The 16550-nt window shown below is 45.3% G+C and overlaps 2 protein-coding genes across 2 annotated transcripts; one reads left to right on the top strand and one right to left on the bottom strand.

Moving 5' to 3' along the window:
* Positions 1-184: 184 nt before the first annotated feature.
* On the top strand, positions 185-5461 carry LOC125513896 (asparaginyl endopeptidase Rep2). Its single transcript, XM_048679105.2, has 9 exons — positions 185-624; positions 1581-1745; positions 3291-3447; positions 3527-3612; positions 3686-3885; positions 4181-4229; positions 4305-4511; positions 4837-5043; positions 5130-5461. Exons 1-9 carry the CDS (start codon positions 400-402, stop codon positions 5310-5312), a joined length of 1479 nt encoding a protein of 492 aa, XP_048535062.1. The 5' UTR covers positions 185-399; the 3' UTR covers positions 5313-5461.
* A 56-nt stretch (positions 5462-5517) lies between these two features.
* Positions 5518-7825, bottom strand: LOC125513897 (plasmodesmata-located protein 8-like). Its single transcript, XM_048679106.2, has 3 exons — positions 6739-7825; positions 5879-5980; positions 5518-5790 (listed from the first exon to the last, which is right to left on the bottom strand). Exons 1-3 carry the CDS (start codon positions 7595-7597, stop codon positions 5786-5788), a joined length of 966 nt encoding a protein of 321 aa, XP_048535063.1. The 5' UTR covers positions 7598-7825; the 3' UTR covers positions 5518-5785.
* Positions 7826-16550: the final 8725 nt, after the last annotated feature.

Genomic DNA, 16550 nt, shown 5'->3' with positions numbered 1-16550 from the left:
CCTGTTTACGTTTTGCTTATTTAGAAAGCGTATAGCATGTAACGACTCCGTCTGCCCCCTTCTCTTCTCATCGGTCCATCACGAAGCCTTGCTTATTGGGCCGGCCCGGCCCATGTTTTGAGATTAAGTTGGGCTCTGGTCCATTGTTTCGCTTGGGCTTGTTGACCAGGGGGGAGTGGTAGGGAGACGACGCCGCCGCCGAAAGCCGACGAGCCGCACCACCACCTGGCACCTCGCGCCACACGCGTCCGCTCTCCAGGCTGCTCGACCTCCCTGCATGGCGGCGCTGGCGCCTACTTTACCCCGCACCCTGCGCCGCTCTTCTCGCCCGTACGTTCCGGCTCCCCCACGCGGTGCTCTTAGGCAGTAGTGCTACTGCGACCTCGCCTGCGCAGACGGATGGCGCCGCGGTGGTGCTTCGCGTTGCTCCTGCTGCTGTGTGCGGCGGCCAGGGCGCGGGCGGGGGCCGACGCCTCGAAGTGGAAGTGGGACCCGGTGATCCGGATGCCGGGGGAGGAGGAGCCCGCCACGGGCGACGAGAGTTCCGAGGAGGAGGACGGCGTCGGGACGAGGTGGGCGGTGCTCGTCGCCGGATCCTCCGGCTACGGAAACTACAGGCACCAGGTGAGCAGCTGACCGCAGTCGGAGATCATCGGCGTGGTGATGCGTGCGTTTGCGCGCGTTGTTGTTGCGTACGTAGTTCAATTTGGCTGGAAACGAGATGAGCGTGACAGCTGAAGGATTGGCGGTTTGTGGAAGTTCTTTTGCGGCAATCAGTGTGCAGTTCTGAATATTGCCGATATTATCCGTGTTGAGATGTTGGAGTTCGCAGATTTGGAGTTTTGCACGTTCAATCTCAATTTTGGGGGTCATGGGTTGATCGGTGATCCGGAAGCTCAAAGCTTAACTCTATTTTTTCCCCAAGTTGTGAAATCAACACAGTTGTTGGTACTCGGCGGCAGGTGCAGAACTTGACAACTCCAAGGTTTTCCTAGATAACTACTCCCTCTGTAAACTAATATAAGAGTGTTTAGGTCACTACTTTAGTATTCTAAACACTCTTATATTAGTTTACGGAGGGAGTACTACTTAAGAATCACAAGAATCTCCAAATAGTATCCTGCTATCCCCAACTGCAGCTGTCTGTGCTCCAGACAGTGATGTTTTGTTCTGTTTCTTCTCTTGATCTTGTATACTACTGCTAGCTGTTTTCAGGAGAGATTCAGTATTGGTAGCAGCTTCATTCATAATGGGAAAAGGGTTTCTGATTTTTAGTGTTTGGGTAGAAACGAGATAAATTCCACTGAAAAATAATGGTGATGCTGGACAGAATTTAGATGACAAAAGAAATAAGAGCTAGATATTCATTATGTGGATACTTGCACTTTTGATCAGATCACTAGTGCACACTGGAATTTTGGTGCAGCCCTGAAAGTGTGATTGAAACATTTTGCCTGTGGATACAATAATGTGTGCTTACATCTTGCTTTGGTTTGAAACTAGGAGATACCAGCAAGCAGCTATGTTTCCTGGACCATTTGTTGAACTCTTGATTTATTCGTGGTGTGTTGCTGTTGCAGGCCGATATATGCCATGCCTACCAGATATTGAGAAAAGGGGGCGTAAAGGAGGAGAACATCGTGGTTTTTATGTATGATGACATTGCCAACAACCCTCTCAACCCGAGGCCAGGGGTTATCATCAACCACCCAGAGGGCGAAGATGTATATGCTGGCGTTCCAAAGGTATGACTTGGTAGCTTAACTTGGAGTTGAACATTAGGATCACTAGTCATCAACCAACGCATTTCCATGAGCTAGTTTGTATGATATTATATTAAATTTAATCACGTAGTATATTCAAAATTATTAAATTAAGTAATCCCTCCGTTTCTAAATATAAGCCCTTTTAGAGATTTCAATACAAACTACATACGGATGTATATAGACATATTTTAGAGTGTAGATTCACTTGTTTTGCTCCGTATGTAGTCCATATTGGATTCTCTAATAGGCTTATATCTAGGAGAAATTTAAAATTGCAATGTAGAAATCTCCAAAATAGCATTGCATGTGGGCTAATGTATGCTGTTGTGTGCGTCCATATAACTCAGCCTCAACATTGCGAGTAGCTTATTTTGTGTTCTAGCTATTAGCTACTTACATGATGACGGTCTTACCATTATTTTTGTCTCCTGAATCCTGATGGGAATCACTAATATATTCTTGGGGAATAAACAGGCGTGTTGTTAGGCAAATACTTCAATATGTAGGTTGTTCCCTTGTAGTCTATTGGTTTCGCCAATTAAGTTGTTTGGCTTTGTCAATTAGTACCTTTTACAGCACGTATTTTACTTCAACTCAAAATTTACCTTTATTTCCAAGTAATTTAATGATTTTTATTACCAAGATATATGATTTGAGTTGCCTTGATTATTACCTACTCAACACTACCTCCTTGCTCATTCGAATCTGAAGTACTTTACTGCGACATCCTGCCTACAAACTGATCATCCTAACATAGGTCATTTTGAATCAAACATTTGTGTAGTCCTATGATTTGTAAATAGAGTTTCAAAGGGGAAAAGCGCAGCAAGTTGTGTCCTGCTGCTATCTTATATTATCACTATGCGCTATGGAGTTCTCTATTGCTTGTGTGCTGGTGGCAATAATCAGCTGGTTCCACTCCACTATCGCTAACGAAAGACTTATCTTCATTGATAATGCTCAAGTTATGCTGGATTTGGAAACAGCGGAATGCTGCCGTCTTCGACGGAGTTAGACTCGACACTGCAATGTTGTTTGGCACTATCCGTGCAGTGATGGGATTGTGGTCTAAGCCAGGGAGACGGTCTTCAGGCCACACTTTCAGTGGAGCGCGGTGCTTAGGTGAATGGCATGTGTTTTAGGCAGTTGCTTAGCCAGCCTCAGCGCCTCAGCCTATGCCCTGGGCCAGCCCTTAGAGCTGCAGTAGCTACAGTATACTAAGGATTCGACCGCCACGCCCCAGGCCGCGGCCTGGGCAGCCTGGGGTCTGGCTATACCCCTGGTTGTGGGGGCTGTGTGGGTTTCGGTGTACTTGTACGACTGCTCTACATAAATTTAACTATCACTGCATCAAGACACAAAAAAGTAGTTCAATATCGGTATGTTCTTTTCGAGCTTCATATGGCTCAATAATTGTGTATAGTAGAAGTACAGAACATATCTATTGCCCTTCTCTCAAGTTTGATGAAGATATCTATTGCCCTTCTCTCAAGTTTGATGAAGATAGCATCATTATAATTTCAGGACTACACTGGAGAGGCAGTTACTGCTAAGAACTTCTATGCAGTTCTCTTGGGCAATAAAACTGCGGTCACTGGAGGGAGTAAGAAGGTCATAGACAGCAAACCAAATGACCATATATTTATCTACTACTCAGATCACGGGGGTCCTGGAGTCCTTGGTGTGTGGAAGTTGTATCCGCTGCTTTGTTGTATTAGTTAGTTTTGTTCATCTTGTGTATTGACCTTTGCAAGTTTCAGGTATGCCCAACCTGCCATATCTGTATGCTGCTGATTTTATCAAGGTCTTGCAAGAAAAACATGCATCCAATACCTATGCAAAAATGGTAAGGCTGCCCATGGTTACTTGTTTGTGCTAACCGTTTCCTGCTTGACCGAAATCAGTGCTATAATTGGCAGGTTATATATGTGGAAGCTTGTGAAAGTGGCAGTATTTTTGAGGGTTTGATGCCTGCAGACCTCAATATTTATGTCACAACAGCATCAAATGCAGAAGAAAGCAGCTGGGGTACATACTGCCCAGGAATGGAACCATCGCCTCCTTCTGAATATATTACCTGCTTAGGTGATCTCTACAGTATTTCTTGGATGGAAGACAGGTATGTAACTTGTAACCTAAATTCACAATGATAGGATTAATTTACAGAGTACCAGTGTTTAGCAGAATAGGTTACAATGACCAGCAGCTGATGAGTTATATTTGGTTGCATTACTTTGCACTGCGTAGTACCTCAAGGAGGATTTTGTAACAAGTCATGTCCATTCCTTCCTTTAGTTCCTAAGTACATGACATAGAACCTGCAAATCCGGATTACACAAGCTTGCTGAAGAATCTGTTTGTATATTAAGCATTCACTTAATGACGTGTTTGGTTATCTGCATGCTATTTCACAGTGAGACTAATAATCTGAAGGAGGAGACAATCAAGAAGCAGTACGAAGTGGTGCGGATTTATTTGCCTTTTTACCATTTTCATTTGTAATTGTAAAGATCCTGGTACTGAAAGTTTCATGTGCAGGTAAAGAAGCGAACCTCAGACATGAACAGCTATAGTGCCGGTTCGCATGTTATGGAGTATGGCGACAAGACCTTCAAGGATGAGAAGCTTTACCTTTATCAAGGTTTCAATCCTGCAAACACCAACATTACAAACAAGCTATTTTTGCAAGCCCCAAAGGCTGCAATCAACCAAAGAGACGCAGATCTTCTTTTCTTGTGGAGGAGGGTATGTTTTAGTGTTATGTAGTCTTTCAGTTGGTTTGCTAACCTCTTCAACACTAATTGCAGTAATAGACTTCTGTTTCAGAAGGATGATTTACCTGAACTGAGCAGTCTACTGTCTATTGATTTAGAGCTTTTTGTTGCATTTTCCCTTGATATATCAGTTGCTATTTCTTGTTCACAGGAAATTCTCCATTTTAGTTGTACTTGCTACCGAGTTACTTTCATCGGAACCTACAGCACTGTGTCTGCGACTGATTAGTATTTGTGTTTAGTATTGGCCTCTGCCTTATGCCTATGTTAGCTGAAGGTTCTTGGTTTGGTTTCAGTATGAGCTGCTACATGAAAAGTCGAAAGAGAAGACGAACGTTCTGAGGGAGATCAGTGAGACAGTCACCCACAGGAAGCATCTTGACAGCAGCATCGATTTTATTGGGAAGCTTCTATTTGGCTACGAGAATGGACCTTCGGTGCTTCAAGCTGTCAGACCTTCTGGGAAGCCTCTAGTGGACGACTGGGATTGCCTGAAGAGGATGGTGAGTAGGAGACTCTTGTGTTGTGTACACCTGCATAGTTTCAGCTCAGTCCTTCTAATGTTTTGAATCTTGAGCGCCTTCTTCAGGTGCGGATCTTTGAGTCTCATTGCGGATCGCTCACTCAGTACGGTATGAAGCACATGCGAGCTTTCGCAAATATATGCAACAATGGGATTTCTGGCACAACGATGAAGGAAGCAAGCATCGGGGCTTGCGGCGTTCAGAACTCCGCGAGATGGAGCAGCTTGATCCAAGGGTACAGCGCTTGATCAACCAACCGGCTGAGGTGCATGCTAGTATGTTACTTGTCGTCGGCTTATGTGAATATGTAGTATTGTATGGGGCTATTATTAGTAGTGTATCATCTAAATAACCTTGAGGCCGACTATATAAGAATGTGGCCATGTCCGTTGCTTTAGCTGTGTGATGTATATTGTACGTACTAGTATTAATCCTGCATGGTGTGTGGTATGATGAACAACCAGGTAATGCGTTCACAAGCAGGCCTTTCTTTCTTGTCTTAATTATTCAAGAGCAGTTTTCCCCCTCAAAGTAAAATACTGTAGGAAAAACCGAGGCGATACTTCTGAGACAACTTGAAGATCAGTCGACCTATGCAAGTGCGAGTGTCCAGCCAGTAGGAGTCCTTTTGCTGGGTTTTTCCTTGGACTCCTGATGCCATGTCGTCCTGTCCTCTAGTCTCTAATGCTGTAGCTGGAGGTAACCTGGGCCGTGTGGGCTTCTAGCCTGCATTGCATTGGAAAAATGGTTTAAAAGTTTGGTAAAATTAAATAAATAAACTGAAGTTTGGGCTGACATAATCTAGAGGACTTACATGCTTTGCTGAGGAAAGAGATGAACACCACCAGGAGTGCTAGCCCGGCCAAGATGCCAATTATTATAGCCACGGTCCTCCCAAATTCGTCTCCCGAATAGTCTGTCACCAAAGCCAAGCAGATTAATAAGTCCATTCGAAACAAGTGCAGCACTCGCAGAAAAGTGTCTCCTTTGTTCACAAGGAATATAATCAGTAGGCGTAGCTTCTATCATATGATCAGTAAATTTGTACGGAACACGTCGGTGTGTGTAAAGCGCCATGATATGAAAGTCACCCCCCACAACCATGTTTATACCAGTAATCACATCTAATCGTGTTTCGAACCCCACCATTACCTCTCACATCTAACAAAACGCTAGTTTGGAATATATTCCGCTTGTCCTCCTCTTTATCAACTTTGGATTGGAAGTTTACCAGTTCGGAATATATGCTCGTTGCCATTGCCCCATGCCCTCCATATCACCTTTTGACTGATCATCACTAATAATAGTTCTATATAGTGGTCTCCAGTTGCAATTGACGTCTAATTCGCGCATCCGGTGGGGCCACGGTATGCAAGTTCTCTATACATTTTTCACCGTTGTCTAATCTCACAGATTTGAATTCATGTGTTTGTCTCAAACTTCATTGATAAAACAATGTTAAACGTTAGGACTTCTGAAGAAAATCGTTTTTTTGGCTAAAAATAACTTGTCAAGGAAAGTGAGGACTTGTTGTGATCTGTTGAAGCTGAAGATGGTTTTACTCCTCCCCCGCAAAAAGAAAAGAGAAGAAGAAGATGGTTTTACTCCTACGGCGATGCTTAACATAGTTGGCATTGTACCACGCAGACGTATTCCTAAGAAAATAATACGTACCCTGTGAAGAGCGGAAGTCGTGTCCGTTTTGCCAGTACTTGACGTAGCACTGCTCCAGGTAGACGTCGGCGGCCAGCGCGGAGCCGCACGTGCCCTTGAGCTGCACCACCGCCTGCGCCAGGCACGCGGCGCAGTCCGGCGCCGCGATGTCGCCGAGGCACTGCGCCACGCCCTGCACCGTGCCGGAGCCGGTCAGCTTGTACCCCGTCGCGGCCCGCGCCTGCAGCTCCCTGAGCACGGCGTCGCGGCTCTTGAGGAACCCGGCGTCCTCGCTGCTGCCGGAGCTGCACTTGCGGTACGCGACGGTGTTGTCGGCCCGGCCGACGAAGTCGCTGGCGTCGTACCGCACGTAGCAGCCGTCCACCTGCAGCGACGCGGCGTACGAGTTGGCGCACACGGCGCCCAGGCGCGCCACCGCCTCCCGCACGCACGCCACGCACTCGCCGCGGCCGAGGTCGCCGCGGCACTGGTACAGGCCGTACGCGGCCGTGCGGGTCGCCTCCGCCTGGCCGACGCCGCCGCCGGCGGTGAAGCTGTTGTAGGCGGCGCCGGAGGACGCGGTGGAGGCGATGGAGGCGAGGAGGGAGCCGAGGTTGCTCTCGAAGGCGGTGTCGCGCTCGTACTTGGACGGCGAGCACCCGGCGTAGATGAACGCGCCCGTCGCGGCCTGCGCGAGGCCCGTCGGCGCGGCGTGGAGGTGGAGGAGTAGCGTGATGGCGACGAGGGTGCCGAGCTGAGGCATTGGTGAGGAAGTGGCCTGGACAGTAACAGGGCATGCACACGCGCACGAGCTAGCTTTGGATTTGCAGCTGGGCGCGCGTGCCGTGGATGGCCTTGTGATTGTTGGCAAGAGATGCATATAAGTTCGAGGTATGACAATATGGGTGTGTTTAGGCCGTATCTAGATGTGCTTTAATTATTGCACATCTAAGTGAGTGAATTAAGGATAAAAAGAAAAAGAAAAAAGGGAAATAAAATATTCGCACGAATCTCATTGTAAGATCAATGACATATGATTTAGATGTGCAATACTTATGACACATCTAGATATGCTTTAGCAAAATTGTAACAATATGTCCGGCTGAAACGGTCGGTGTGGTGCCGCTCGTATCAGAGACTCCATTTCTCTCACAATTATTTTCGAACGGAGTACTACTCCCGCCGTCCCAAAATAGATGACCCAACTTTATATTAACTTTGTACTAAAATTAGTATAAAGTAGAGTCATCTTTTTGGAACGGAGGGAGTACTTTCCTGCCATTTCTTTTCTTAACACCTACTCCTTTCGTTTCATAATTATTTTTGTCGTGGTTTTACTTCAAAACATGAAGAAAATTATGAAACAAGGGACTAAGGGCATCTCCAATGCGGGACCTGCAAACCTCCCGCAACCATTCAGACCGCGCTATCCGAACCGAGGAAGCTATTCAAAACGGTCTTGTATCGGTCCACGGAACGGTCCGAACACGATTTCTTTCGCAAATTGGAAACAAACATGGGGAGTTTTGTGGGAGTCTGTACATCCGCCTGGCCAACCAAAGGGCATCACCACTAGTAGAAAAAGGGTCAAATGTTCAGCTCATTAGTCCCGGTTTGTAATTGAGCCGGCACTAATATGATCATTAGTGCTGGTTTCAACGGCTAGCTGGGCCACTACCATTAGTACCGGTTCATGGCGAATCTTTAGCATCGGTTCGTGCCACGAGCCGGTACTAAAGAGAGTGGTGACAGTATGTTGTCAGTCTGGGGCTCCTTCAACATCTTTAGTATCGGTTCGTGGCACAAACCGGTGCTAAAGGTCGTCCTATATAAACCCTTCGTCCACCGCGAGCGAGCTCTCTTTGTTTTTCCCTTTTTTCCTCTCCTCTCTGTTCTTCCCCCTCTACCTTGAGCTCATCTCACATTTTGCCCAAATTTTGTCAAGATTTGAAGGCCCCCATCCATTCAAGTGATCACAAAGGTAAGCAACTTTGTCCTTTCATCTCTCGTTGCTAGATTAGCTTTTGCAATGCTTTATATAGTCATTAATTTGTGGGTTTTAGTAATTTGGGAGGAATTATATGTGGTAGTTTATTTGATTTATATGCAATTTGAGCTTAAAATAACTCTTAGTTTGCATATGTAGGTGTGGTTTACTTAGTGCCTTCCCGTCTTCGTCCTAACCACCGTCGATCGTCCGCACCATCTTGTGGCCGGCACCACCTTGTGGGGTAAGCCCTCTTGTTCTTATCTTTTTTGTATAAAAAGAATCATGTTTGTGTGATTTAGATATATAGTTACTTGTATAATTATCTTACCCGTATGCCATGGTTTTGATATCCGTCCCCGTCGGTCCTCGTCCGGGTTATGATTCGGATGTGGTATATTTGATTTTATAACTATTTTGTTGCATTTCGTGTTTATGACAAATTATGCCCATCAAATTGATATAGATATTTTTATCTAGGAGGTATGTGAACCGGAAATTCCAACCGACCCTATTGTCGAGAGGTTAAATTTAGTTGAAAGAGAAAACGAGTATTTGAAAGAAAAATTAAAAAGAATTTAGGGGAAGAAGATGGAATTGGAGTTGCATGTTGCTGATGTTGTCGATGATCACAAGATCAAGATGGAGAAAATGCACTTGAAGATTAGAAAGATTAGAAAATATGCCATTCATAGTGAGGCTTGGTATCATTGTGTTGTTGGATCAATTGTTACCTTAGTTGCGATCTTGATCGCATTTGTTGTTGCATTTAAATTCTTTAGCTAGAGAGCTATTTATATGTTTGCTTTATGAGAATAAGTATTGTATGAACTTGTATTAATTTGGTCTATTCGGTGTTGTGTAATGAAGATGAGCCGGCAATGGATGTACGATGACCGATGCTCTCTCCAGTTCGTTGAGGGTGTGCATACTTTTCTGATTACGGCTCAGGCAAACAAGCGGGTGGATGGTTTTATGCCTTGTCCATGTGCTGGCTGTAAGAATGATCACAATTATTCTAACGCAAGAACCATTCACATACACCTGTTTGAGTCCGGTTTCATGCCCCACTATATTGTTTGGACCAAGCACGGAGAAAGAGGGGTTATGATGGAAGAAAATGAAGAAGAAGAGGACGACGATAGCTATCTTGGCCATGGGTTCCTTGAATACGATGATACAACAATGGGGGAGAAGTTGAGCCGGCAATGCCGGAAGAAGCTGAACAAGAGGCATCAGATGAGCCAACTGATGATCTAGGTCGGGCCATTGCTGATGCAGAGAGAACTGCGCAAGTGCAAAGGAGAAGAAGAAGTTGCAGCGCATGTTAGAGGAATCACAAGAAATTGTTGTGCCCGAATTGCGAAACTGACAATAAAAGGCTAGGCACCACACTGGAACTACTGTAATGGAAGGCAGATAATGGTGTATCTAACAAGGCATTTGGAAAGTTGCTGGTAAAGTTAAAGAAGATGCTTCCAAAGGACAACGAATTGCCCGAGAGTACGTATGAAGCAAAGAAGGTTGTCTGCCCTCTAGGGTTAGAGGTGCAGAAGATACATGCATGCCCTAATGACTACATCCTTTACCGCGGTGAGTACGCGGATTTGAACGCTGCCCAGTATGCGGTGCATTGCGCTATAAGATCAGTCGCGATGACCCTAGTGATGTCGAGGGCGAGCGCCCCAGGAAGAAGATTCCTGCCAAGGTGATGTTGTATGCTCCTATAATACCACGGTTGAAATGGTTGTTCCTAAACAAAGAGCATGCCAAGGCTATGTGTGGCACAGAGAATACCGTAAGAAATACGGAAAGTTGAGAGTACCCGCTGACGGGTCGCAGTGAAGAAAAATCGAGAGAAAGTACAGGAAGGAGTTTGCAGGTTACGCAAGGAACGTATGGTTTGGTCTAAGCGCAGATGGCATTAATCCTTTTGCGGAGCAGAGCAGCAACCATAGCACCTGGCCTATGACTCTATGTATGTATAACCTTGCTCCTTGGTTGTGCATGAAGCGAAAGTTCATTATGATGCGAGTGCTCATCCAAGGCCTTAAGCAACCCGACAACGACATTGATGTGTACCTCAGGCCATTAGTTGAAGAACTCTTACAGCTGTGGAATGAAACAAGTGTACGTGTGTGGGATGAGCACATGGGGAAGAATTTGACATAAAGGTGTTGCTGTTCGTGACCATCAACATTGGCCTGCTCTCATTAACCTTTCAGGAAAGACAAATAAGGGATACCGCGCATGCACGCACTGCTTGGATGATACCGATAGTATATATTTGGGTAATTGTAGGAAGAATGTGTACCTGGGACATCGTTGATTTCTTCCGAGCAGGCATCCCGTAATAAAGAAAGGCAAGCATTTCAAAGGTGAGGCGGAACACCGGACGAAGCCTCGCCACCGTACTAGTGCTGATGTACATGATGTGGTCAAGGATTTGAAGGTAGTCTTTGGAAAGGGTCTTGGCAGATAACCTGTTCCGAATGACGCTGACGGACGCGCACCCATGTGGAAGAAGAAATCTATATTTTGGGACCTGCCGTATTGGAAAGACCTAAAGGTCCGCTCCGCAATCTACATGATTCACTTGACGAAGAATCTTTGTGTGACCCTGCTTGGCTTCTTAGGTGTGTATGGGAAGACAAAAGATACACAGGAGGCACGGGAGGACCAGCAACGTATGCACGGAAAAGACGGCATACATCAGGGTCATGCCAGCTACGCTCTTACCAACGAAGAGAAGGAAATCTTTTTTGAATGCCTGCTCAGTATGAAGGTACCGTCTGGCTTCTCGTCGAATATAAAGAGAATAATAAATATGACAGAGAAAAAGTTCCAGAACCTAAAGTCTCATGACTGCCAGATGATTATGACGCAGCTACTTCTGGTTGTATTGAGGGGGCTTCTACCGGAAAACGTTCGATTAGCCATTGTGAAGCTATGTGCATTCCTCAATGCAATCTCTCATAAGGTAATCGATCCAGAAATTATACCAAGATTAGAGAATGATTTGGTGCATTGTTTTGTCAGTTTCGAGTTGGTGTTTCCATCATCCTTCTTCAATATCATGACGCACGTCCTAGTTCACCTATGCAAAGAGATTAACGTTCTTGGTCATGTATTTCTACACAATATGTTCCCCTTTGAGAGGTTCATCGGAGTCTTAAAGAAATATGTTCATAACCGTGCTAGGCCAGAAGGAAGCATCTCCAAGGGCCATGAAAATGAGGAGGTCATTGAGTTTTGTATTGACTTTATTCCTGACCTTAAGCCGATTGATGTTCCTAAATCGGGGCATAAGGGCAGACTGGATGGAAAAGGCACGCTAGGAGGGGATCAAATAATATGTATGGACGGGCATTCTCTCACTCAAGCACACTACACAGTTCTACAGAATTCCGCCTTGGTGGCTTCGTATATGGACGAACACAAGAATTTTCTACGCTCCAAACACCCGGAGTAGTCTGATGACTGGATTACACGTGAACAAACGGGGACTTTCGCCGCCTGGTTGCAGACACGTGCCATGCATGACGCCGCTATTGAATATGACATGTACTTGCTATCCCAGTTACCATCTTTGAATGTAATGACGTTCAAAGGGTACGAGATAAATGAGAATGCATTTTACACGATCGCCCAAGATAAGAAGAGCACCAACCAAAATAGTGGTGTCCGCTTTGATGCAGCAACCAAGACGGGAAAGAAAACATATTATGGTTACATAGAGGACATATGGGAACTTGACTATGGACGTGGTTCGAAGGTCCTTTGTTTCGGTGCAAATGGGTGAATATGACACGAGGCAAGGTAACGGAAGACCTGCAGTACGGAATGACAATAGTGGATCTCAACAATCTTGCGTATGAAGACGAACCATTCGTCTTAGCCAATGATGTGGCACAGATTTTCTATGTGAAGGACATGTCCACCAAACCGAGAAAAAGAAAAGATAAAGTAGCGGATGCATCATACGATGAGCCAAAGCGCCACATAGTTCTTTCTAGGAAAAGAAACATGTGCGAGTGGATGACAAAACAGACATGTCAAAAGATTATGAAAAATTTCATGAAATTGCTCCATTCACCATGAATATTGACCCGAGCATCCAGTTAGATAATGAAGATTGTCCATGGTTACGGCGCAAAGGGACACACGCGAAGAAAAAGTTTCACATGGCCCAAAGATCCCACTCTGGGATGTGATCAGCTTCTCACTGTCATCACTTTCTTCTCTAGTGAGTTTCTAGACTTATATATATATGGAAAGTCCCGATTCGAACAAACCGGAGGGAATCTTTGTAATAGTTAGGGTACTTATGTGTTTTGGCATTTGAAACGCGAAGAAATTTTATGTGCAAACAAATTCTTTCATGCATTTACTAATTTTTTTCAGCTAAATGACCCTCAAATTGAAAAACACTTCAAATGAACTCTGAAAAGGTTGAAAGTTGGCATGGTATCATAATTTCACCCACATAGCATGTGCAAAAAAGTAGAGAGGGTTACGGCAAAAATTGGATGCACTTCGTGTACAAAATGGACAATCTTTTTCGAAGTATCAGGGTTTCGGACAAAAACTCATCTGTTACAAAGGCATTTTATTTTTTAAATAATCTAAGTATTACCAAATTGAATTTAATGATAAAACAAACTAATATTAAATATAAGAAAAAAGAATCACTGAAAATCTATTTCTAAGGTTAAGTCATTCACAAACTAGTGATCCACACAAATTTCAAAAAATTCAAATTTAAACTATTTAAATTTGAAAACTACCGGCACTAACAGATAGTTTGTAATTTTTTGTACCTAAAGCAAAGATATTCACAAAGAAACTCTAAATACAGCAAAAAACAACTCAGAAATAAATTAAAGAAAATAAATAAAGTAGAAAAGAAAAAGAAAAAGAAAAAACTAAATTAAAAAAGCCCGCCTACTGGGCCACAGCGGCCTGCATACGACCAGAAACCCAACCTCTAGTTGGGCCAGGATGCAGGCCCGCTAGCCCAGTAGGCCCACCAGGGCATCACAGCAGAGGTAGGCCCAGAAGGCCTACTTTAGAGAGGAGCTCGAGACAGCAGCGGTGGCGAGGCTTATAAGCAGGTGCGGGCGCCCCTCGGCTAGCAAGGTGGGACTAAACTTCTGCGCCCCTCGCCTGGCAGCGCACCACCTTTAGTACCGGGTGGTGGCTCCAACCGGTACTAAAGGGGGGGTCTTTAGTACCGGTTGAAGCCACGACCCGATACTAAAGGGGTGTCGTTCCCGCCGCTTGGCCTGGCCAAATTTGACCTTTAGTACCGGTTGGTGGCTACAACCGGTACTAAAGGTCCCTCCTATATAAACAACACTTGAAAAGATTTCATTCTCCCTTTGTTTCTTCCTATGTTTCTTCATCGACGACGCATCGCCTGCCCCGCTCGATCGACGCCGTCGCCGCCCCCGTCGCGCGTCGTTGTCGTCGGCGCCCCCGTCCCCATCGCTGCCCCCGTCTCCATCGCCACCCCCGGCCCATCCCCGTCGCGCCGCCCCCGGCCCGTCCCCGCGTCGTCGCCCCCGTCGTCTCGCCTCGCCGTCGCTGTCGCCCCGCTGTGAGCTCTCCCCCCTCTCCCTCGCCTCCGGCCACCATGGCCGCCCCTCCCCGAGCCCACACACACACACACACACACATGCATGATGGACACACACACACACACATTTTCTTAAGTTAATTAGTATATATGTATTTTTGTATGTTTAATTAGTTTAGGTGTTTTAGATTATTATTTTTTCACTAGTATATATGTATGAATGCATGTTAGATGGATATAATTAGTGTTTAATTAGTATGGATTTTTTGTATATAATGTTGTTTTTATATTTTTTAATGGATGTATAGAAGTTGCTTTCTCTGTTTTTAGTGGTAGATGCTTACTTAGTGTTTCTGTTGCATATCCTAGTATGGAAAAAATTGCATATAAAAAAGTTGCATAGGAAAAAGTTGACCATATATATTTGTTAGACAAAGGACTAGGAGAAGTTGCATAGGAAAAAGTTGCTCAAAATTTCCTAATGAAATGACATTGCATATATAGGAATTTTTTTCATAAGAATTTGTTATCGACATCAACGATGCCCGGCCCGCATCCTCGCCGTCGACCCGTTCGCGACGACATCCTGGTTCAGAGGACCCATGTCTGGGATTGGGCTCCCCCGGGCTGGCACTGGGAGGTGCTACCTTCAAGGGCTCGCCGCTTGGTGAGGAACCCGGCCCCGCGTCCCATCGTCGACCCTGAGCTCCTTTGGTAGCGTTCGCGTGGGCCACGTACGGTGCAGAGGGAGCTGGTGTCGGTGTCAAAATCGGCGGATCTCGGGTAGGGGGTCCCGAACTGTGCGTCTAAGGTCGATGGTAACAGGAGATAAGGGACACGATGTTTACCCAAGTTCGGGCCCTCTCTATGGAGGTAATACCCTACGTCCTGCTTGATTGATATTGATGAATACGCCTATTACAAGAGTTGATCTACCTCGAGATCGTAATGGCTAAACCCTAGAGGTCTAGCTTGTGTGGCTATGATAATGAATCTCTTCCTCCAGACTAAGTCCTCCAGTTTATATAAGCACCGGGAGGATCTAGGGTTATGATGACCCACAAGTATAGGGGATCTATCGTAGTCCTTTTGATAAGTAAGAGTGTCGAACCCAATGAGGAGCAGAAGGAAATGATAAGCGGTTTCCAGCAAGGTATTCTCTGCAAGTACTGAAATAAGTGGTAACAGATAGTTTTGTGATAGGATAATTTGTAACGAGCAACAAGTAACAAAAGTAAATAAAGTGCAGCAAGGTGGCCCAATCCTTTTTGTAGCAAAGGACAAGCCTGGACAAACTCTTATATAGAGAAAAGCGCTCCCGAGGACACATGGAAATATCATCAAGCTAGTTTTCATCACGTTCATATGATTCGCGTTTGGTATTTTGATAATCTAATATGTGGGTGGACCGGTGCTTGGGTACTGTCCTTACTTGGACAAGCATCCCACTTATGATTAACCTCTATTGCAAGCATCAGCAACTACAACAAAAGTATTAAGGTAAACCTAACCATAGCATGAAACATATGGATCCAAATCAGCCCCTTACGAAGCAACGCATAAACTAGGGTTTAAGCTTCCGTCACTCTAGCAACCCATCATCTACTTATTACTTCCCAATGCCTTCCTCTAGGCCCAAATAATGGTGAAGTGTTATGTAGTTGACGTTCACATAACACCACTAGAGGAGAGACAACATATATCTCATGAAAATATCGAACGAATACCAAATTCACATGACTACTAATAGCAAGACTTCTCCCATGTCCTCGGGAACAAACGTAACTACTCACAAAGCATAATCATGTTCATAATCAGAGGGGTATTAATATGCATATAGGATCTGAACATATGATCTTCCACCAAATAAACCAACTAGCATCAACTACAAGGAGTAATTAACACTACTAGCAACCCACAGGTACCAATCCCGGACTTGGAGACAAGAATTGGATACAAGAGATGACTAGGGTTTTGAGAGGAGATGGTGCTGTTGAAGATGTTGATGGAGATTGCCCTCTCCCGATGAGAGGAGCGTTGGTGATGACGATGGCGATGATTTCCCCCTCCCGGAGGGAAGTTTCCCCGGCAGAACAGCTCCGCCAGAGCCCTAGATTGGTTCCGCCAAGGTTCCGCCTCGTGGCGGCGGAGTTTCGTCCAAGGAGATGGCTTATGATTTTTTCCTCATCGAAAGACTTCGTATAGCAGAAGATGGACATCGGAGGGCCACCAGGGGGCCCACGAGGTAGGGGGCGCGCCCAGGGGGGT

This window comes from Triticum urartu, chromosome 6A (assembly GCF_056163025.1).
Source record: "Triticum urartu cultivar PI428250 chromosome 6A, HENAU_Tu73, whole genome shotgun sequence".
Classification (NCBI taxonomy): Eukaryota; Viridiplantae; Streptophyta; class Magnoliopsida; order Poales; family Poaceae; genus Triticum; species Triticum urartu.
Note: the sequence above shows the minus strand (reverse complement) of the source record. Positions and strands in the feature narration are given on the sequence as shown.